Source organism: Leuciscus leuciscus (genome assembly GCF_965113295.1).
Source record: "Leuciscus leuciscus genome assembly, chromosome: 19".
Taxonomy (NCBI): Eukaryota; Metazoa; Chordata; class Actinopteri; order Cypriniformes; family Leuciscidae; genus Leuciscus; species Leuciscus leuciscus.
In genome coordinates this window covers 9463620-9487872 of record NC_138743.1, presented here as the reverse complement: position 1 = coordinate 9487872, position 24253 = coordinate 9463620, and the positions used below count along the sequence as shown (strand labels likewise).

The 24253-nt window shown below is 36.7% G+C and overlaps 1 protein-coding gene and 2 long non-coding RNA genes across 3 annotated transcripts in view; 1 reads left to right on the top strand and 2 right to left on the bottom strand.

The window, feature by feature from the left end:
• Positions 1-5005: 5005 nt before the first annotated feature.
• The window catches only part of man1a1 (mannosidase, alpha, class 1A, member 1), a 108655-nt gene continuing 89407 nt past the window's right edge, over positions 5006-24253 (top strand). Inside the window, exon 1 of the mRNA XM_082148236.1 lies at positions 5006-5722. Coding sequence (XP_082004362.1) covers positions 5225-5722 — 498 coding nt within the window. The 5' untranslated portion in view covers positions 5006-5224. The remainder of the gene's footprint in view (positions 5723-24253) is intronic.
• LOC309482798 lies at positions 7376-8936 on the bottom strand. Its single transcript, XR_014200378.1, has 2 exons — positions 8852-8936; positions 7376-8802 (listed from the first exon to the last, which is right to left on the bottom strand). It is a non-coding gene; the product is annotated as an uncharacterized lncRNA (long non-coding RNA).
• On the bottom strand, positions 22215-23949 carry LOC309482797. The gene is made up of 2 exons (XR_014200377.1): positions 23844-23949; positions 22215-23614 (listed from the first exon to the last, which is right to left on the bottom strand). It is a non-coding gene; the product is annotated as an uncharacterized lncRNA (long non-coding RNA).

Here is a 24253-nt window from a genome sequence, read left to right as displayed (position 1 = left end):
CATCCAATACTGTTATTTTAGTATTTTATAAAGCATTTTTTTTTTGCTTTTATAAAATTAGTTTTTATTTTTAAACTTTCAGTTTTCAATTTCATTGTTAGTTTTTTAGTATTTTTTATTTATTTATTGAAAGCTACATTTTCAGCATCATTACTCCAGTCTTCAGTGTCACAGTTTCCTTTAGTAATCATTTAAATATGTCGATTTGCTGCTCAATAAATATTTCATTGTTGAAAGCAGTTGTGCCGCTTAATATTTTTGTAGAAACCATGACATATTTTGTTTTTCAGGATTCGATGAATAGAAAATTCAATATAGATTCAAAACGGCTTTATCTGAAATAGAAAGAACAGGTGTTTATTCTCACTTTTGACCAATTGAATGCATCCTTGCTGAATGAAAGTATGCATTTCTTTCATCATCATCATCAACAACAACAAATCTTATTGATCCCACTTTTGAACTTTTGTCCTGGTAAATCCTACATTATGGGGACAAAATGTGTGGGTATGGGTGTGCTTATGTAAATGTGGAAATAGGGGGGGAAATCATTTCTAAATATATATGTGGCACACAAAACAATATTTGTTTGTATATATTCATATTTAGCAGTAAAGCTTTCAAATATCTTGAATGGTCAAGCCAACAATGAGTAAGACTGTGTGTTACACATCTAAGGCAGATCCGAGAGAAAGACCCATTTCTCACTGTTTGGCCGATGGCTATAGCAGAGTAAAGCAGGCATGTGACATTAAAGAGAAATGAAAGGCCAAAATACTGTCACATAAGAATTTGAAATATCTTTTTCGCCTCATTGCTGATTCAGTTACATTTCTCTTACTCTCACTGTAATTTATTCTTTGATGCACACAGATAGTTTCTCTCTATTTGGCCAAAATGAATGTTACAGCATTGAAAATAATCAAAAGCTGTTGCATTCCACATTTGGCTGCATAATTCTAATTTACAATTTCCCTATCTGTGAGTCCTCATTCTGTCACACCTTCTCGTTTTCAGTTATAAGTTTCATGGCATTACCTGATAGGCTAATTTGTGCCTGTTTAAAAGCCGCAAGCCGTGGTTATTTGCATGCCTGCCTATTTTGAGCAGGTGCATAGATACCATATGGCTTCCATAGAAACTCCCTCAAAGGCGAAACAAACATGGACTAATTTTCATTTCCTTGGCTTGTTGTGCACCATTAATCAGCCAAATGATTTTGAGCTGTACGATTAAGGTTCTTTCAAACCATCTAAAAAACACAACATTTAGAAAGCCTCATCTTAGTAGCTGATGACAAGTGAAGTGCAAACTGTGAATGATGCAGTTTAGCTGAAGATGGTAAATCAGCTGAAGTGAGATCGGGAAGCCAGTGAATGGCAGGTGATGTGTGCAGCGGCAGGTGTTGAGCTGCATGCAATGCACACGTTCCTCCTAAAAGAAGCCCCTTACCTCACTACAAGCTGAGCAGAAAGGGAGCTTTTTTTTTTTTTTTTTTTTTTTTTTACTGAATTTAAACGATCACTCAAAAAATTTGCCATTTTCCTTTTTCGAGTCATTAAAAAGAGTGTTCACATTGTTCAGAAGGACTTTTGGGAAAGGTATAGTTCACCCAAAAATGTTATTTTTGTCATAATTTATTCACCCTAATGTTGTTTCAAACCTGTATACGTTTCTTTCTTCTGTTGAACACAAAATAGTTTAAAAAAATAAAATAAAATAAAATAAAAAGTTGCTGCCTTAAATGTTTTAAGTTCAATTAACTTCAGATATGGGATGTTTGTCATTTCAACTTAAATTACATTTAAAATGGCTTTAAAAATGTAGTTTAATCTTGTATATCTAATAAAAAAGTTGAACATTGCTTAATTTATTTTGAAGAGTTAAAACAAATGTAAAAACATATGCTTTTTAATTGTTTACAGTAGCCATTGACTTCCATAGTATTTTACTATGGAAGTCAATGGCTGCCGTCAACTGTTTGATTACCGACATTCTTTAAAATATCTTCTTTTGTGTTCAACAGAAGAAGGAAACTCATACAGCTTTTGAACAACTTGAGGGTGAGTAAGTGATGACAAAATGTTGATTTTTGGGTGCACCCTTTAGGTAATTACACAATATACAGCATTTTCTTTTTGTGCAGGTTCATTTTGTTCTCATAATCATATAGTTTAAAGTAAATTGATCCTTTTAGTACACTATATTTAAGATATTCATGTTCCTGGATTGTTGTCACTCACAAAGAACCTGAAAGCCCTGCTGAGCGAACAAGAAAGGAATTAAAGCGGGTGTAGTGGAAGAACTGGTTGAGTTTGTCAGTTTCCCGTCTTCAGACCAGTTCATTTTTACTTCAACACTATGCCTCCCATAATGCAAAGCCTTTTCAACCTCCTTCATGCACTTCACCATGTTTTTGGGAGTAACAGCAAGCTGTTATGATGAAGTGACAAGATTAAAATCCCCTGAAATTTGTGTGTGAGAACTCCTGCGGCAGGAAATGTGACTGCATGTCCCATGTGCTTTTACAGTAATATGTCCTAGATGACACCTGCTGTTTTCTCACTAAACATTCCCCTCGTTGTATTGCTCTTCCTTATCATTCTTTGAGCATGGACAAAATGAAACCTAATTCAACCAAGAATATTGCAAAAAGTCATATTGTTGTCTAATTTCAGTTAAAGTAACTAATACTCTTTAAAACAAGATTTACAGTACTTGAAAAGGAACACTGCATAAAATATTAAGACTTGTTTTTATGACCAAATATATTTCAATTAAATCTAAGTCTTAATATCATAAACAGTGTTTCTTCTCATTTTGTGTATCTTATTTTAGGGATTTTTTAATATTTTACCGAAAAACAAAGTTAAAAAAGACTCATTAAAAACTCATAAAGACCACCAGTTTTGTCATAAGAGTGAAACAGCGCTGGGACTTTCCACTGTTTATATCCCTCAGCTTGTGTGTCTGCATTCATTGACTCTTTCACCAGGTTACATAGTTACACCAGTAGGTGGCGACTACTGACTGTCTTTATGAGTGAATCATTGACTCGTTATTCAACTGCTTTGTTCAAAAATGCTGATTCATTCAGGAATGAGTCATTGAATCATGGGATGCGTCCAACATCACATACTCTCTCTTGCATGTTCTATAGTATGAATGTTATCCGGACTACACTAGCCATGTTGTCAATATCATGTGACCTAGCAGCTTTAGTTGTGTTGCATTCATAAATCCTCTCCCGTGGCCTCATGGGATAGTAAAGTGTCCCTTGCACACTTCAGAATCTCGCTGGAAGGAGGTCATCAGGGTACTTTTTGCCTATTCTTTTTGTGAATTCGGACATCTTACTCGTCACATACTGTTTTTCCGCCCACTAGGAAGTATGTGATTTCGGATGCAGCCATCGATTAAACCGATTCGTTCAAAAATGGCTGACAACACTTAACCTGAAAAGAAATTTGTCTGGAGTGCATGATCTCAAAATGTTTATTGGTACATACCTTGCAAATATCACATTATAGGAACTGTATTCAAATTGAAATATTATAGCTGGAGCTTAAAGTTAACAAAAGTAATAAAGAATTAACATTAAAAAAATAAAAAAATAAGTACACTTTTAACAAAAAGTGGCCCACTTTACCTGCATTCACCTTAGGTTTTGTTTTATGAGGATTCTCCATAGACGTATAATAATTTTTATAATGTACAATCTTTACATTATATTAGAATTTTTTTATATATTTTTAAACATAATTTTGTATGATTTAGAAGCTGTTTTGCTCATGGGGACTGAAGTTTTGGAATACCACACACACACACACACACACACACACACACACGCACTAACAAGAAATACAAAAGACAACAAAAGACAAAACACAATGGAGCTGCTGAAAGGTACTTGGAGTGAAACCGAGAATCAGAATCAATCAGAATAAAAAAAAAATAACATATGGATAAACTGCATGTTTTAAACTGTCATAGCTGCTGCACTGGAGCTCTGGCAAAGTCGCTATAGCACAGTAACTGAGTACAAAGACAACATACCCCACCACTGCTGGTTTCACTGGCAGATGAACTCACAGACTTAAAAGAATGAGCTTTCCAACAAACCTTACAATAAACATACTATATATACACATAAGAATTTATGTATTCTTCATGCAGCCCTCCAGATGTGAGAAGCAACCTACTGTTACGAAAGTGAAAACTCTGAAGGCAGTTTTTAAGCTTTAGCCCCAACATCTTCATGCATGAAGCAGCTGTCTGCTGTTCTCAGTCTTGTTAAAGAACAATGCTGCTGCCAGTGCTTTGGAAAACAAAGTCAAGGCTGAACGATTACGGTCTGACGTTGTGTTTATTTTGTAATCAAGTTCCAGGAAATCCTCAGCTATAGGAAAATCTGGTCTTGCTTTATGTATATACGTCAAGTTTATAGCTTAGCCTGTATTCTGTTCTGCTCTGCCAGTGCCATATCCTACAAAATTCAATTTTTCCAGTTCTCAGTCTGTTTTAGCTTAAAGGCCTATGAATACTTAATTTTAGAATTTTGACACAAATCTCATCTCATGCAGGTCTCTCAAGAAGACATCAACGAAGCAGTTAGAATTATTATTATTTTATCCAGACAAGCCTACATTAGGCTACAATAGTACTCTGGTATGTCCAATTTAGAAACTGTGTCCTTTATTTGCAGTACATATTTGCTATTAAAATGCTAATCAATTTATAATAAGCAGAGGTTGAATTAAAAATAACAACCTAACTTGGCCAATCCTTACATGTCCATAAGCCTTTTTATGCCGTTATGACCATGTCACATAAATGAATAATCCCAGTCCATAACCAATTAAGTTTGAACAAGACATCAAGCCAGTCTGTACTTTAAATCCGGAAGACACGCCCACAACGAACTTGTGCAACAGCGGCTCAAAGCGATTGGTCGAGGCGCGCTGTCACTCACGGATCTCTGCCATTCCTTCCGTTCCGCCAACGAGACTTTACACACAGATGTGTGCGTGATCATCAGTTGAGGCGGTGGGACTCCTCTGTTCGCACTGTGGGATCAACTTATTTCAGAGGATATACCGTGCCCTATTCGGACACCTTAAGTTCAATGTAACAGGTATCGTAAACGGTGTAGGTCAAGGTGATCGGGGAGTTACTTTGTTGTAGAATTTAGCCTATTTAGTCGTGTTTTTAAACGCTGAACAAAATGCCTGTAGCTTCTCTCCTGCCTTTCACGGCCACTCCGAATAGGAAGTCCGCCAGCCCGACCTCCTTCAGGCTCACGGAGAAATTCATCTTGCTTTTAGTGTTCAGCGCCTTTATCACCCTGTGTTTCGGAGCTATCTTCTTTTTGCCGGATTCCTCTAAGCTTCTCAGCGGAGTTTTCTTCCGCTCGTCCTCGGTGGAGCCAGAGACGCGCACAGGTACGGTCAGTGACACGAGCACCGGGACGGGCAAGGATGAGAAGATCCTGGCCAAGATTAGAAAAGACCACGAAAAGGCGCTGATCGAGGCTAAGGACACCCTTCAGAAACGGCCGGACGAGATCAAGCAAGACATCATCAACGACAAGGAGAAAGTTGAGCGGATGAATGGAGAGAAAGGTGACAGTTTGCCGTTCGTTCAGTACGTGCGGCCGCCCGGAGCAACAGGGCACGAGCCCGCGGATCCTGACATTAAAGAGAAAAGAGCCAAGATAAAAGAGGTATTGTATGTTTTTATTATTATATAGCCTACTCCTGCGCTTTTCTCAGACTCTCGAAGGAAATCATGTCAGATATTGTTGAGAAACTAAATAACTTTCCCAGTGTAGAGAACCAAGTGGCATTACTCATATTTGTTATATGTCAGTGCCGGTGGCTGGAGAAGGGGTCTGTTTGACACACCGCGTCAGTTTCAGGAAACATTTCCCCAAAGAACATTGATGAAAATACAATGTTGCAATAAGAGAGAGGTGACGTGTACAAACCGGTACTTCATACAGGTCTGACTTCTGACAGGTCTGTTTAATGGACACGTGAGTTCTGTCACTCACAGGAGAGCGAGCGCGTGCTCATTCATTCTGTCGGTCAATCGCCGAACTGTAGTTTGTTGAAAACTGTTCCGTATTTCCGTATTTCAGCTCGCATTAACTGTTTCCCAATGTATTTTCAAATATTTGTCAGTAATCTGTTTTTAGTAGCCCATGTATTTCAGTCAGCATTTCCTGTATGTCAGATGGTGCTTTAGCCTTTTGCTTTTTCAGTGAGTGGTCCTGTATCTCAGTAGCCAATGTTTTTCCTGATTAGTTTAAACATATCTCTTGTCAGTGTCAGTATTTTAGTTCCCTGTTTTTTTTCTCATCCAGTTAATTAAGCAGTAAACACGTAGTTTCACTTGCTATTAAATTGTCTTTTTTCTTCTTCTGTATTCCAGTCAGTAGTCTGTTTTGTTTGATTCTTTTTCTTTTTTTCATTCGTTACTGGTCCAGCAAACCGTGCCTGTATCTGTTAGCACTGTTTTCTGCTTTTTAGTGAGATTTGCCTGAATTTCAGTCAGTATTCAAGCCATTATTCCCTGCTTTTTTCATAATGGTCTGTATGCACTTAAGTATTCACACTATAGTATTCACTGTAAATTCATTATTTCACTCATTGTGTTTTGTCTGGTTTATTTCCTTGTTTTTATTCAGTCAGTCATTATTTAAATAATTTTCTGTCAGCATTTCCTGTTTTTTGATGAATATTTTTGTGAAGTGTTTCACATTGATTCTAGACTGGTCATAATTGAGCTACTTGTTTTTACATGATGAGGGCATTTAAAAAAATATATATATATCAAGTGAAAGCGCAATGTGAGCAGTATCACATTGCTTAGCCTATATGTTGCAATGTCAATAGAGTGCAACATTTGGGTTCCGGAAGTAAAAATGGCATTCATTTTCTCTATAATGAAATTGATTTTGAACGATAACTTTAAAGACTGACCTACTGTGAGCTATGAGGTTGTTAATCCATCCATGGCATTTGCATATTTAGTTATTAGTAAAAAAAAAAAAAAAAAAAAAAAAAAAATATATATATATATATATATATATATATATATATATATATATATATATATAATATTTATATTTGTGCTTGGTGGTATAAAAAACTCAATCAGGTTGAGTTGAGCTTAGCTCTAAATCTTGGTTAAGGGTGAACTGTTAAAGTATTAACTAAGAAGAAACAAGGCTGTCATTTCTTGTTTCTTTCAGGATGAATGCTTTTAGAGTATGTCAGGCCATAGTCTAATATTCCCTCAGTGTGAGTCAAATGTAGACGTTGCATCGGCTTGATTAAATTAAATTTGCTATTGATTGAGACCCAGTTTTCCCCCCCCATTTGAATCAGGGAAGTCCAGAGTAAAGATGCAGATGAAAACTGACAGCATGGCGAAGCTTTAAAATCGCCCCTTTCAGTTGGATTGACCTTGTCTCCTTGTTTTTTTCTGGAATTCCACCTAGTTTATCCTACACAACGAGTCACTGCTTTTCAGTTATTTGCATAAGAAAATGGTGCCTATGTCCCTACTGTGTCCTCCAAATTTACATTGTGTCACTTTAAATGCCATTCTACATTTGAGATTTTGTTCTACTTGTTTGCATACTAGAGGACACTTTTCCTTTCCTAATATACATCAACAGCTAGGTTCAGGTTTAGAGATTGCTGCAAAGAGTTTAAGTTGATGTAAAACATCAAACCTAAATCATGTGATCTGTCTAAAATATATTTAGTTTGAGTTGAGTGCATTCAAGCGTGTGACAAAGGCAATCCCAGTCACACTGAATGGCCAACAGTGCAAACCTGTTGATAATACGGTGGCTCCTCAGAGTTGGATCCCCCAGAGTTGGATATGTTTAATGCCAGGATTAAACCGTTATAGAGTTACGCACATTAATGCATGCGGAAGCCTCCGCTTTCCTCTCCGAGAGCATTGGTGTTCCTGCGGATCCGACAAGCCCCTCATCTCTTCTGCTTAATGCAGCGGCTCAGCATGAGAACGGTGATAATTCACCCCTGAATAGCGGGATTTCATCCATTGATCGCTGGCATGAGGGAAACAAATAGTCACAGCTGTACCCTGTGGGGTCTCACTTGTCAGACTCGACTGTGGGCACTCTGTCTCGCTTCGCCAGACACTCTGACCTTTGAGAAGCAGAATTGCCTTAGAAAATGGATTGATCTCAACAAGGTTATGATGTAAAAAATGGTTGTGTGAGATTTCTTTTTTCTTGCTTTTATAAGCTGAAAACTCGTAATATGGATAGGCCACAGTGAGATTTACAGGGCTGTTTTTGCCTCTTTGTGTGCGTTTTACATTTCTTTTAATACAGTACAGGCCAAAAGTTTGGACACATTACTATTTTTAATGTTTTTGAAAGAAGTTTCTTCTGCTCATCAAGCCTGCATTTATTTGATCAAAAATACAGAAAGAAAATGTAATGTTGTGATATATTATTACAATTTAAAAGAATTGTTTTTCAATTTATTATAGTCTAAATTATCATTTATTTCTGTGATGCAAAGCTGAATTTTCAGGTTCATTACTCCAGTCTTCAGTGTCACATGCCATCCAGTCTATCACATGATCTTTTAGAAATCATTCTAATATTCTGATTTAGTATGAGTGTTGGAAACAGTTCTGCTGCCTAATATATTTGATGAATAAAAGGTTCAAAAGAACTGCATTTATTCAAAATAAAAAATATTTTCTAATAATATAAATCTTCTTTACTATCACTTTTTATCAATTTAACACATCCTTGTTGAATAAAAGTATTGATTTATTTCAAAGAAAGGAAAAAAATTACTGACCCCAAATTACTGACCAGTAGTGTATATTGTTGTTACAAAATATTTCTATTTTTTAAAACATTTGCTGCTTTTTATATATTTTTGGGGGTATATATTATAATATATTTTTATATATAATTTGGGGTCAGTAATTTGTTTTCTTTTTTGAAATCAATACTTTTATTCAGCAAGGATGTGTTAAATTGATTAAAAAGTGATAGTAAAGAATAGGCCTATTTATATTATTAGAATATTTTTTTTTTGAATAAATGCAGTTCTTTTTAACCTTTTATTCATCAAATATATTAGGCAGCAGAACTGTTTCCAACACTCATAATAAATCAGAATATTAGAATGATTTCTAAAGGATCATGTGATAGACTGGATGTCACATGTGACACTGAAGACTGGAGTAAGGATCCTGAAAATTCAGCTTTGCATCACAGAAATAAATGATAATTTAAAGTATAATAAATTGAAAACCAATTACTTTAAATTGTAATAATATATCACAATATATATAAAAAATAATTCTGTATTTAATAAATGCAGGCTTGATGAGCAGAAGAAACTTCTTTCAAAAACATAAAAAATAGTAATATGTCCAAACTTTTGGCCTGTACTGTATATAAAAAAATGTCTTTGATTGTTAGTTAATGAATGAAAATTGATCAATAGTTACATTACTGGTATTAGGAAGAAACGGAAGTTGCGATAATCTTTTCTTCCCTACTGTGACGTATATGCAACAGCTTCTGGTCTGGAATGAGAAAACTGTATGGTGGGATATGATTTTGTCCTTCGGGAATGGATTGGATCGTATAGGAAGTTGGCCGTAGCTAATAGATGGAGGCAGATCTGAATGTCAGTTGTGTAGGATGTTTAAGCTGTGTTCACACTGCAGGCAAAAGTCGCCCAAATCCGAATTTATTTATTTTTGCTCTTATGTGACTCAGATCTGATTGTTTTATAACAGTGTGAACAGCACAAACCACCTGGAATCTGATCTTTCCAATTCGGATTTGGGCCAATTGCATGTGTGGTCCTAAATCGGATACAGGTCTGATGTTTTGCAATGTAACCTCAACCTGAACAGTTATATTAGAATTCATGCGACTTTTCAACTCTAGACATTCGTTACAATCTGCACTGATGAACATTATTCCAAAGATTTTACATACCGTGGTAGTTCTTTGAATATGGAAGATGGCAGCGAAGTCAGTCAGTGGAGGGATGGGGAACTGTTATACTCATAAGTATTACGGTGACAGCTCTATACAAGCAAAACTTGAGAAGAAACTGTTCGAGAAAAACATTGTTCTTTCTCCTCATCCTTGTCTGCGCACATATTCGCTGGCTTCTGTGTCACATAACCGTATAGTAAATAAACACTTACTTCCGTATGAGAGCGTGCCATCTTTGTTATCATTCTTTTGCACATGCGGGTCAGTTCATGACCTTAGTTCACACTTGAATCTGATATTGAACTTTTTGTTTATAAAATAATCCTGAAAATGTATCATGGATTCCATAAAACATATTAATAAGCACCACTGTTTTCAGCATTGATAACAATAAGACATGTTTCTTGAGCAGCAAATCAGCATATTAAAATGATTTCTGAAGGATCACGTTAGACTGGAGTAATGATGCTGAATATTCAGCTTTGCCATTACAAGAATATAAGTAGGCCTATAAAATATAAAACTGTTATTTGAAATTGGAATATTTCACAATATTACTGTATTTTTTTATCAATTAAATGCAGCTGTGGTGAGCATTTTCTTTCAAAAATATTGAACAACAATCTGACCGACCCCCAATTTTTGAACAGTAGTGTATACATAAGTTTAATATTTCTTTCTTTTTGTGAAATTGCTGTTCTTGAACAATTATATTATTAACAGCAATATATAATGAACAGTCATTAATATGTAATGCAGAAGCAAGGCCAGGCCATGCTAATGTAATCAAAAAAGTTTTGACTTGACAAAACACTCCAAACCGTACCTTAAAAATTCCCCACCAGACATTTGTTCATGGCACAAGCTATAGTTTGAAACAAACGGAATCTATGTGCATTAAGAAGTTCGCAAAGGTATCTTTGTTTATGGCTTCTCACCTTCACCTGAAATGCTCTCCCTTGTGTGTGTCCACCGCAGGAATTGCTCACAGGCAACATCACACACCCATCTGGGCTCTGAGCTCCTCATTCATTATAGATGATAGTGCTCCACACACGCTCAAACCTCATTTCTCTCACCATCAATTATGCACAATTCAAGCTAATAAGAGAAATTAATTCTTATCGAGTTGTTCACAGGTATTCAGTGCAGGGGGGCAACAGAAAAACGTAACTTATACAAATGAAACTTTAAAGGTATGGTGGAATGGAGAGCCAAGTGTTTGATGGAATGAAAAGTACAGGGATGGTAGAGAAACGTGTAGTGCATAGCCTAGTTATTTTTTTTACTGACTTTTGCTTTTCAGATTGTAAGATGTGACTGCAGTGAGATCTTGGATAAAAGGCAAACTCTGTCAGATTATGCAATACACTTCTTCGGTAGAGCTTTCCACAAACACCATGAACGCATTCATTTTCATTGACAATTTCTGATGCGACAGCGACCGTTTGCAACAGGATGTGGGTGTGTACATGCATTTAATCAGTTTAAACATTGCATGCCACATTAACCGCTCCAAAACTATTTATTTTGCCCTGTGACGAAATTCAAAATTGGTGCACTTGACTTTAGGTAGGCTATATCAGGACATCCGGTAGATTTAAAGGCTCTGTATATTGTAATTGTTTCCCTTCACCAATGACAGTTCTTTGAATGTCATAGGTTATTTTTGGACCTCTTTTGCACCATGAGCAAGTAGAACATGCAAACACTTTTTCTCGTTGCACAACCTCTTTTGTATCTCTGATGTTTTCTCCTTTTGGTCATGGCTTTTATCCCAGGTTTGTTTGTTTTCCCTCTATCATACAGTGGCTTTTCCCTCTGAAAGCTGAAGTGCTTGGATACTAAATAATTCAGCTGGCTTTCTTTCATTTTACTACTTGTGAATAAGGCATGGTCTTACTCTTAGAGATAGAATCTGCCGGTGGAGAGGAGAGCGAGAACTTTTGGTCTCGTACGGTGTACCTGCACCCTTTTACAACTATGGCTGTGATCAGCGTAGGCTGTCTGGAGACCCAAGACAGACCTCGGATTATTTGGGTCAATCTCGCTTTAGCCAGAAGCAGGTGCTGAGAAATGTAATGAATGCCCTCAAGCAATGGCACAGCTGCTGCAGGCAAAGTTAGTCCCCAGTGTGTCTTGTCTTTTTTACTCTAATTTTTGGTCTTGAAGTGGCTAGAATGTTCTCCAATGGCCAGAATACGACATTCACTTATTTGAGGGTTATATTACGGTGTTTTTGTTAAGTGATACTTAATGGATAGTAAGGGGAGAAGTGGGGAAGAAAGCAAAATTCAACCTAAATAAAAGCAGCTTTATCTCCAGTGGCTTTAAATGGCATATCTGATCCGTTGCTAGGATCCGAGATGTTTTGCTTTTTGTTTTATGAATTGCATGGTCTTTTCTGCACTAAAGCACAGATTAGATTTAGTAGATTAAAATGCATGTGGAATGGATAACACAAGGGAGTTTTGGTTAGTGTTTTCAGAGAGCATTGGGACACTTGTATTGCAGTAGTGATTGCTTGGTTTTTCCAGTAATTGAATACTCCAAAATCAGAGTCCAGCGCTGATTAGAAGAGCAATAAACATCTGCCCGACAAGTGTGTACTGTGCATTGATCAAGAGAAGCATGAGAGGATGCAACAATGAATCAATAAGATCAATAATAATTGAACATGAAAATAAACAACATGTTTATTTTAGATTAGTTGGGTCTTGACATTTGGTCTTTGTATGAAGATCTCTGTCAGTGATGGCACTTTAAGAAAGTTGTGAAAAATGCTTGCACATTATTGTTTGAATGGAATCATTGGGCAAAATGTGGAATGTCCGATATATTGAACAGATTAATTAATAGTGGTTGGATAATAGATTTTTTTCTTTCTTTTTTTATTGCTGATGCTGATATCTTAAAGAGAAGCCGATTTACATATAGCCTGCTGTATCACACTAATTTAAATACAGTAAAAACACGTGCATAACAAATGATGAAATGGAATATTTATTTTCTGGAATATTTACTAAATTAGAAAATTAATTAGGCTAGATGAAAAAAAGATTTTAACTTGATAAAAAAATAAATCTGTAAAATAAACAAACTTATACTTTTGAAGACAACTTCTGTAACCCTATTACAGTATTTTTCACACACACACACACACACACACACACACACACACACACACACACACACACACACACACACACACACACACACACACACACACACACACACACGTTAAATTATATAAATAAAAAAATGGTTGAATAAGATTCATATATGAATAAAAAGAAAGTAAACACTGTAACAAACAGTGCACTTGGTGATCTGGTAAGTTTGTTTTCACTTGGAGTTATGTATTTTTTCATATAAAGACTTGGTAACACTAATTAAACATACAGCACACAGTGAAAATGACATGAATATGACAGTGTGCAACTTGGATATAGCAAAGCATAGTTTGAAATCAAGGGTTTAAAGTTTGTTGATCATGCGTCTTCAGTGGCTGAACTGCAGTGTCAAAATACAAGTCCTGCTTACAACACATCGGCCAAACAGAAAAATGTATGTGCCGATAATTAAAAAATATCTGTGAATATCAGCCTTGGCGATATATCGGTTGAACACCACTATTAATTAATTATTGTCAGTTGTTAGTTGCAGTCCTACTGTACATCAAGTTCTTCTGGCCTTTCATCAGTACTAGCTGCAGTTTCTCCATTATGTAGCTGGTCTTTTGCAAGAAAATAACCTATGACCCAACCTTCACTTCCCCTCAATGATTTTTGTTTTCATCTTTAAATTGAAAGCGTCTCTGAAGCATGTCAGCACTAATCCCCTTTCCCGTCTTTGCTTCTTACAAATTTGAATAGGTTTTATGAGTACACAATCCACTCTCATCGACCATAAAAATCAAACGGAGCAATAAAGTTCAGGCCTATTAAGAGTGTTATTTGAAGCAAATGACACTTTGCTTTGGTAAAAGTTCACTCTCTGATTTTACTACAGTGTTCTGAGACATTAATTGAATTTAAATATTTGGTCTTGGTTGTTTTATTGCGCTTTCTCAGCCTGTTAAACAGATAATGAATGTCACTGCCTCATATTGAAAAGGAGGGAAAAAATCGATTATCCTTTCACAAAGTCTTCATTAATTCGCCACATGTCAGCTGAAGAGGGTCAAATCGTGTTGCTTTGTTTTCCATCACTAATAAAAAGGTCATGTCAATATGTGTCATGGTGGTTTTGTATTGCTGTTGTCCAAGAGCTGTTGAGAATACATAAAGGAACGTCTCGTATCCATTACAGTGACAGTTGACACCGATGCACTTATAGGAAACGTCTCATACAGGTGTATTAGGGTAAAACTGGTTGGCATACAGAAAATAAATAAAAAATCCATCAGCCATATAAGCGCACAGGTAGGGCACAGTCTGTCATGTATCTTGCCGGTTGCTGCTGTGAAAGCCCGTGGATTTTATGAAACTCTCCGACTCTCTGCCCTTTTTTTTCCATCCCTGAAGCCAAAAGGATAAAGCAGAAAGATTGATTTTTCTTTCTTCCCCCTTTCACTGAATCTGAGAGGGTTTTCTTTTTGTGGGTCAGAGATTCTTAAGGTTGACTGCTACAGATCTACCTCCATTTTATGACAACACGTCAGGTTTAACAGTGGTGTAAATTTCAGAGCAGGAATCGTAGCTTGGAGCCTCTGGCTTATTTTGAAAATTGCAAGCACATTTTCCCTAGTTTAATTATAGGTGGTGACAGCTTCTCTCATTGCATAGAGAATTGTGATCAAAACATAATATGCCTTTTTAATGCTTTATGAATGTGGCTTAATGATGCAGGGTAGGGCATGATCTCCGTTACATTCACAATACTAATACACAATACTAAGTCTCATATTTATTAAAGTAATGGTTTGACGAAAGGGTTAAAAATTTACTCACTCACTCTTATGAAGGTCCGGACCTGATTGACTGTCTTGCTTAAAATCATAAAAGTAGTCCATATGACCATTTGCACTATTTTTCCAAGTCTTTTTAAGCCATGTGATGGCTTTATCTGAGGAACAGACTGAAATGTAAGCTGTGAAATCTTGACTTGTTCTACTTGGCATGTTTATTAGAGAAGTTGCAATGTCTGATTCATGAGCAAATACATTTTTTTCAGTAGGATATTTTCAATGAACCTGTTGATCCAGTAGGATTCATCTTATCTGTTTTTGAAGTTATCTCAAGTTTCCATATTTCCATTCACTGTAATTGCTTGAAAAAGAGCATCTATTACATTATTCTGCTTTTGTGTTCCACGTGAAAAAGAACGTTTTGAAACCACAAATAACACCATTTTCTTATTTGACTGAACCAGTCTTTATGTAAATATTGCTTGAAGTAATTATTCAAGACAAGTACACAGTCACGTCAGTCAGTAATAAAATGTGCAAAGAAACAGATGAAAACAGTATAATAAAGATGCAAATGAAGTAAACGGTGCACTTAGTATTCAAGTAAACATTCAGAGGATGAAAATAATGCAATTTAATCAAATGTTCAATAAAACTACTTAATTTAGCATAGTCTTCACTGCATGATTATTAGTTACAATACTGTCTCTTGCCTTTTCAGAACACTGCTGCACTGCCATTAAAACATTACATTATTTATGGAGCTACATTAGAAATTTGACTGTTGAATGATTTGTGGCGAGGCTGGTGAAAATGTTGGGAGTGCGAGAAAAATCTGGCCATCAGAGTAATATCCTTACTGTCAAGTTACAATTACCTGTACCTTTTTATTTTAAGCCTAGGCTATATGTTATATTTGATTGTAGAGGGCTTACTAAACCTACTACATTAATGCTGCCAAGAACAATGAAAGATCTTTTTTCATGTCTCTAATGCACATATCTGATATTTTAACAAATCAGATTTTAAAATGTACTTGTTTGCGTTCACTTAAGACAAACTGACCGTGTTTGCAACCATGACAAGAGGGGCTTTCACACCGGGTAGTTCTAGGAACTTAGTTCTAGGAATTAGCCACTAGGGTGGTTCCACCAAGAGCTAATAGTTCCCCTAAGAATATTTTCCTGGTTGCATTTGCACCGCCAGTAGGAACTCTGAAGTGACGTAAGCCGCGCTTGTTGTTGTTGTGACTTTTATTTTGACGGCGTGACGGACCTTTATTGTAACGGCGCTGAGAACGCCAGCTAGAGCCTGAGCACACGTGTTCATTAGTTTATGATCTAACACATTATTAGATAGAACTGTTACAAAGTAGATGTATATGAAAAAGCGCATGCCGTGTGGTTGATGTCCAGTGATGCTGGCTTAGCAGAAATACATAATCATGTTTTGCTTGGTCCCCTCAAAGTTGTGTTGGGTTTTCTCCTTAGTGTAAAGGTTAAGAGGCCCATCTATCACTGTTTTCCATGTTCGTAGAGTTAGTTTCTGGAGTAAATATATAGGCTATAATTGTGTGTTTACACAGCTTTTAAAAAAATGGCGGGTGCTGGTGTTTCGCTTGCGTTCGGCCAATCAGCATACACTTACGACACTGGTAGTTCCTATAGTGCTGGGTTAGACCCTACTCTGAAGTAGGAGCTAAATTATCTCCTCCAAAAGGAGTTCCTAGTTTCTGCGGTGCGAACACGGCAAAAACCGGGTACTTCCGCCAATAGTTCTAGGAACTATGAAAAGTTCCTCCAGTGCGAAAGCCCTTAAGCTTTTTCACCAAGCAGTGCATCTTCTTTCCATTCGCCACACTTAGAGAGCATTTGACATCCCTAGACGCCACACTTCTTTTCAGACATAAATTTGTCCATTCATCCCACAATTTGAGAAACTGTTTTATTGGAACCGTTTGAATGGGTTGGTACCGGAGGAGGACGCACATCGCGGCACGCCGCTGGCCGGCCGCCACGGTTCCACTCTCATTCGGAGAGCCAGGCAAATGGCTGTAACTTAACTCTGCCTCCCTGTTTTCAGCTGTGGGCCTGGGTTGTCTCTGGAGAGTGGGTTTTGGCAGTGGATCAATGGCTTTGTGTGCTTGAGAGGGAGATAGAGGGCATGTGTGGTAGCGTGAGCCAGGCTAGCCATAGCTCCTGTGCCAGGGAAGCACATGTCCACCCACTTGAGCCGCACCTGTTCTTTGGCATGCCATCTGCAGGTGCTTCTTATGCGTTTGGGGCATGGGCTGTTACTGTTTCACCACTGAATTTGTTTTATTGTCGCTCATGGTGTCTATTTCAGGTGTTTTGCTTATGCGCACAAATGCATACATCGGGTCATTAACCTGTGGAGCTTCACTTGGCAGTCAGTGATTGGCCTTCATTATGCTGATAATGTGCAGCGGTATCACATGGCAGTTTTTTTTTTTCATATGCCACAGTAGCATAGCAATACATAACGTTCACTCCTAATTACTCAATTTAACAGTGAAATATCCTGAGATCCAGCATGGACTGATCCATTAGCTGGGAAGCAATCCCTCCAACTCATCTTCTCTTCTAGTGATTCAGCAAAAAATTTCAGCAACCAATAGTATCTATTTGGTATGTTAAAAACACTAACTTACTGAAATAATATCTCATGCAATCAAAAGACCTCACTAAAATAGCTTGTAAACGAATAGGGTAATTGTACCTATTAAGCCCACCAAAATCTAAGTCTAGGTTTTTTTCATAGATATTGACATAGTTTTTAAGAAAAATCATTTGTTAAAATGCAAGATTTATCTCTCATTTGAAAATGTATTAATTAGTTGATCATGTATATTTTAGAATATAAAATTAAGATAATTTAGGAATAAAGTCAGAAGTCTGGCATGGCCTAAATTGGTACTTTGGCACCATTTAAGCCTGCATGTGTTCTAAATTAGCCCACATCATCATTGATTCACAAAATATAAAAAATTAATTGTTTTTAAAGAAGCAAAACATCAATATATTTATTGTATTAAAAAAGTATTAAAAAAAATCATTTAGCTAATGTTTGATTAGAGCCCTGGGTGGGATGGGTAGGTGTTAGTGGCCGGTCGTCTGGAGCCTTAAGTCGGCTTGACTGAAGTTGTTGCTGGAGTCAAGCTGGGAGTTTGACCGGGTGTATCTCCGGAGCCAAGGTGAGTTGGGGCTCCATACTCTGGGTTTAGGGGGGCCTCCTAGCCTTAAGTCGGCTTGGCTCCTGAGTTATGCCTGGTCAAAGGTGGAAGTTTAACCGGGTGTATCTCGGGAAGGAAGCCGGCTGATTGAAACACAACAAGCTCCTGACTGCTTCAGCCTCTAGGCCTGTCAGAGAAGGCATTTCATCTTCTGTTTCAGTACAGCATGACTGTTATTTCAGAAACAGCCGTTGTGTGAATGACATCATTTTCACCCTGACACCCGTAGCCTGCAATGTTAGCATAATTGCATTCTCACATGTTTGAGATTTGCTGTTGAAGTGGCATTACTATTGCTGTTTTCAGTACCATTCCTGGTGCCGTAAGGGGAAGTGAAATTACAGGCGTGACAGAATCTAAACTGTCTCAGCTAATTACAGCATTGTGCCTGTGCTTCATTTGGAGGCTTCGTCCTTAGATCCAGCTTATGGATTTAAATTTCTGGAATTTTCCAGAATGGAAAAATATTTATTTTGATTTAATCATTTATATTTCAGAATAAATTTTTTTTTAATTAAAAGTTTGTTTATAAAACTGAACCGTTAGTCAACATTTGCCTAATTTCCGTTTTATCCTTTCACCCAACATAAGCTTCAGCTATAAAGGTCATCTGAGTAAGAGATAAAAAAAAAAAGCAATTAAATCCTAACTAATTACTTACTAATTAATTTATAATTAACATATTTATGAACAGGGATTTTCCTGCAGTGAAAATATTTTGGCGTCCACCAAAATAAATCTTTTTACCGCCAACGTGTTTTTGCAGTGTCAAGCTTTGTAGCCAATCAAAGACAGCTTATCTGTTGAGCACGTGAACACAATGGCCAATCAGGTGTGTTTAAAAGATTAGTTCACTTCTAAAGGAAAATTCTGTTATCATTTACTCACCCTCAAGTCGTTTCAAACCTGTATGAATTTCTTTATTCTGCTGAACACAAAAGAAGATATTTTGAAGAATGTCAGTAACCAAACACTACCCCATTGACTTTTTTTATTTATATATTTTTTTCTACTATGGAAGTCAAAGGGGTCCATCAAATGTCTGGTTACTGACATTCTTCAAAATATCTTCCTTTTGTGTTCAGCAGAAGAAAGAAATTCATAGAGGTTTGAAACAACTTGAGGGTGAGTAAATGATGACAGAATTTTCATTTTGAAGTGAACTATTCCTTTAAGTTAGTCCGAATCTGCTCAACACTGCTCAAAACGGAGGAGCGTCTATCAAAGTCACTGAGATAATTAGCGTTGAGTAGAATCAATGATTAGTCTGTGCGCGCGCTCACACTGCAGCCCGAGGTTGTAATTCTAATGACTTCTCTGTGTTTATATTGAATGTTTGACATGCAATATGAGACTGTAGAGTTGGCTGCTTATGAGCGCTGTTTTCCTTCTCTTCCTTTAGGCTGTGCGCAAACATGCTAACTTGTGGCTTCCTGTTGCAAGCTGTCACGCGCATAATGGGGTTTTTGTGTGTGCGTGCCTTGTGTGTGTGCATGAATGCATTGCTGTGTCATCCCGTTTATTTGTGTAACTGAACCTTCAGTCAACATCTGCCTAATTTTCATTCTATCCTTTCACACAACATAAGCTGCAGCTGTAAAGGTCATCTGAGGAAGAGATAGGCTAAGGTGAGATAAAAAGTGATACATCCTTTGCTAATCCAATTCTCATCAAAACCTATGTAGTAGAGGCTTATTTTCTTCTTTTTATTAATGGACAGTTCTTTGAGGCTGTGGCTGGATAATTTTATTTTACCATTATGTATTCCATTTTATTATTTATTTATATTTTGAATTAACTTTTTTATTGGTTTTTGTTTTTAAGTATTCCTAATTTAGCTTTAATTTAGTTTTATTTAATTTCTATTTTTAGTAATTAAAGTTAGCTGCCAATGCAACGTTTCTAGTTTTCATTGAAGTTTTTCATCTAATATTTATATTTTATTTTATTTCAGCCTTTTCAATTACTGAAATATAGTCTTGGTTTATAGTTTTAGTTTTTTTGTAGTGAACAATTAATAATACTTTACTGGAGTTTGCCGTATCCTTCCTGCATAGTATGTGAGATTAGGATTACTGTGTCCCTAATTATAGTACAGTGAAAATAGTATGCCAAAGGTGCCAGAATGGTGATGTTTACTGTGGATTTTTGAAATGTTTTGAACTCTTATTACCCACAACCCCCACTGTATCACAGATGAGACATTCGTGATGGTTCTCTTTTGAGTTCATTTTTGTTAAATGATGATGAATGCACAGCCAAATCTGCCACATCAGTTTATAAATATATAAATGTAAGCTTGAATTGAGCTAGATGCTAACATTTACATGCAAACGGTTTAGCAGGCCTGAAGCTTTTCCCTGGAAGCCTGTCAAATCTTTTGCAAAAATGATTCAAAACAACAACTAAATATCATAAGATTATCAGTCATCTAAGGATTTCGCACAGGCAGGAGACAGTTTACTAATGTTTAAAGGCAACGCTGCATGCATTAAAAATGCATTTAAGTTCTAAAGACGCTTATCATGTCCTTCCTGCTGTGTGAACTCTCTATTGCTGACTAGGTAGTTATGGACAGTCTTATCAAATTTGCCTTGTCATCTACTTATGAGGGCTCCCTACTGAATACTAAATCTCCTCTGCACAATCCCTCACCTTGTCTGCTTTTCTGGAAAATGAGAAAATCAGTAAAAATGTCTGTTTCACTCATAATGTCATTCATAATGTCCTCACTGTGAAGGTGGCTTGTTCAAAGTATGTGTATATATAGATGCCACATTCGACCACTCCAGACACGTCAGCCCGCTCGCCATCTTGGAACAGTCAGCATGTCGTCACTCACATTAAGAATCAATGATGCTGTTGGTATGTGGTACGAATATGTTGGTTTGTGTTTTTACATTAACTCAACAGAGACAAAACGCGGAAGTGATCGTGCATAGAACCTATTAAAGAATCATTGCGTATTCTGCAAAAATTCTTCTGTGACTGCATTTCTTATCATTTGTTGTGGCCAATGATGATAACATCCATGGATAAAGCTTGACACGCATAGTTTAGTTTCTATTCAGGTTTATACATCTTAGGTAGAATAAAAGATAGTGACCGTCTTCAGTGTCACGTGATCCTTCAGAAATCATTCTAATATGCTGATTTGCTGCTCAAGAAACATTTCTTAGTATTATCAATGTTAAAAACGGTTGTGGTGGTTAATATTTTTTATGGAAGCCGTGATAAATTTTTTCAGTTTTTATTTATTTATTTTTTAATCAAGTTAAAAATATAGGCTGGTATTTATTTGAATTAGATTTTTTGTAACAATGTAAGTTGAGGTTGATTTTAGTTTCCTTCAAAAATAATCTTGCTGACCCTAAGCTTTTGAATGGTACTTTATAATTTTAATTTTTCAATGAATAAATATGTCTTTGTGTAACCAGTCTTACTCGCCCCGCTCCTAGCGGGATTCGAACCGGCGTGGAAGGCGGCCACGCTAACGAAGACCGCAGTCTCAAGCATTAGTCTCTAGCGCGCCTCTTGAGGCCAGGGGAGTGAGGTTTACACTCACAGATCTTACTAGCTTGCTTCCGTTAGAAATGCATGAACATTTATAGCTGCTTTTATGTTTTATGAAGGGAGTCCCTCACAGCTGGATCAACATGTTTTGCCGTCCGTGGCATCAATATGTTTTCAAACCCCTGCCTGTGTTCAGACATTTATCTTCACTATCTAATATCCTATAAAGATCAAAAATTAAAATAAATGTTCCTGTTTCCAATACACGCAGGCAGGGTTTTCTGTTGGTCAGTGTCTCAGCAGTACGCCTGGACCTCTCAGGCCCTGAGGTCAAGTAAACGGTCTCATTTCGACAGGAAGTACCTTCTCACTTTGTCTTGCCTAAACAAGTTAGATCTAAACATTAGTTTCTGATCTGGGTTAGTTTTTGCCTGTTTACCTTACTCACACAATCATGTTTCCTATTCTTTTCTCCTATTCTCATTTACCAAGGTCCTGTTTTTTTTTTTGTTTTTTTGAAAACCCCATTGTTCTTCCCTTCTCGGCGACAGCTGCCAAGGCCAGACGTGGTGTTGGCTGGGGAATGAGTAATATGCTTTCTTGTGAAGGATAGAGGTACTAGGTGTTCTTGCGTGTCATATTATCTCTCAATATCTTTTCCATAAAGAGTGCATACAGATATTTCTGGCCTATTCAGAGCCCTTTTTGGTAGTTCCACCAGGCAATGAATGGACGCATCATGATGTTCATTGATTCCTGTCATCAAGCTGCCACAGCCATGTATGAGTTTCAAACACAGCACCACCAAGGCAGTAAACAATGAGTTGTAAATGAGAGTAAAGTCGCATGCCTGCTGGGAACAGATTGCGCGTGTTGAGAAAAGGGATGAAGATCTTACCAAGTGATAAGCTGCTGAAGAATCTGCGACTGAGAATGAACGACCGGGCAGAGGAGGAGACAGACTCCAGTTTGTAATCCTAATTCTCTCAGTAGCAGACATGCAATCCCTCTGATTCTCTCTTGTGACTCTGGTGGTTGTAATTAAGTTACCAGAACCTTTTCTGGGGTTTGAAAGCAGAGGATAATGCCTTAGCCCGTATCATTGACTTGGATTTGCCTAGATTCAGCTTGCAAACGCTTGAATTAATCAATTGATATGCGCCAAGTAATTTGATATGGCTGGTTATTTCGCTTGCAAGTCAAATGAGTTGCAGTGAAATGTTACATCTAAAGGAGTGATTGTAAAAGCAGAGGATCCTTTTAAGATGAAACTCAGTTGATGATTTTGTGTTCAGCTTAGCTTGAAAAGATTTCTCAAAGCCAGGCTTGATGCCCAGGTGGTTCTGATTAGATTTTTTATGCTAAACGGGTTTACCTAATGTGCTCGGCAGTTTTGATTGTGTGGACGTTTGAGGAAGACAGATGCCTTGTTGTCAGATTCTGTAATGAGAGGACATCCATCTTAATGACATCCACATGGCACTTTCACAAACTCTGAGAAGTGATTTGGGTTTTTAGTATGGCTGTCAGTCGATTAAAATTTTTTAAATGAAATAATCACATTCTATTCATTTCATTAATTGAATTAAAATAAATAGCATCTATCTGAATGTCATCCCTGATAAAGATATTGGGAGTGAATCATTTAAAAAAAAAATGCAATGCCAATTTTGGATCTGATTTGCATTTCAGATGTCTTGACATATTTGTTATATAAATTTTCAACTAGACCTTTTCAACTAGCGTCAGATTGGATTTGATGTGTTCCAGTCTATGAGCTTTAGGAGTTATATTATATCAAAGTATATACCACATATATTCTCTCTCATAATACAATAAGCTTCAATGAAGCGTTCTTCCGTTACTAGTTATTAAAGTGTTAATAAGAATTAGTAACGAAGGCTTGGGCTCAACTGTTAAACTGTTTACATTTACATTTATTCATTTAGCTGACGCTTTTATCCAAAGCGACTTACAATTGCTATATATGTCAGAGGTCGCACGCCTCTGGAGCAACTAGGGGTTAAGTGTCTTGCTCAGGGACACATTGGTGTCTCTCAGTGGATTCGAACCCGGGTCTCTCACACCAAAGGCATGTGTCTTATCCATTGCGCCACCAGCACCCACACACACCCTACAACACTGTTAACTTGAGATTTGAATCCATGGTATAGTTCTGCACAAAAGAGGGTTTTTAAAGACACTCCGTCATTGTTTCTTATTTATTTACACACTTGTGCCGTCGAACTTGTATGAACACAATATCACACTTGTAGCTGTGTGATATGACTCTATATCAGCATGTTGTGATTGCCTACAGCCGAATCACAGCGATGCTGATATAGAGTGTGATATTGCTTCTATATTATAAGAAATATCACATTTATTATATAATTTACGGGATATTATGTACTATGTGAAATATAATATATTATATTATATTATATTATATTATATTATATTATATTATATTGTTAAATTGAAAAAAAATCTGCAGAATTTCATACTATTTACACAATTTGTTTAAATGTTTTTGTAATATTAATAAAATATTTAAGAT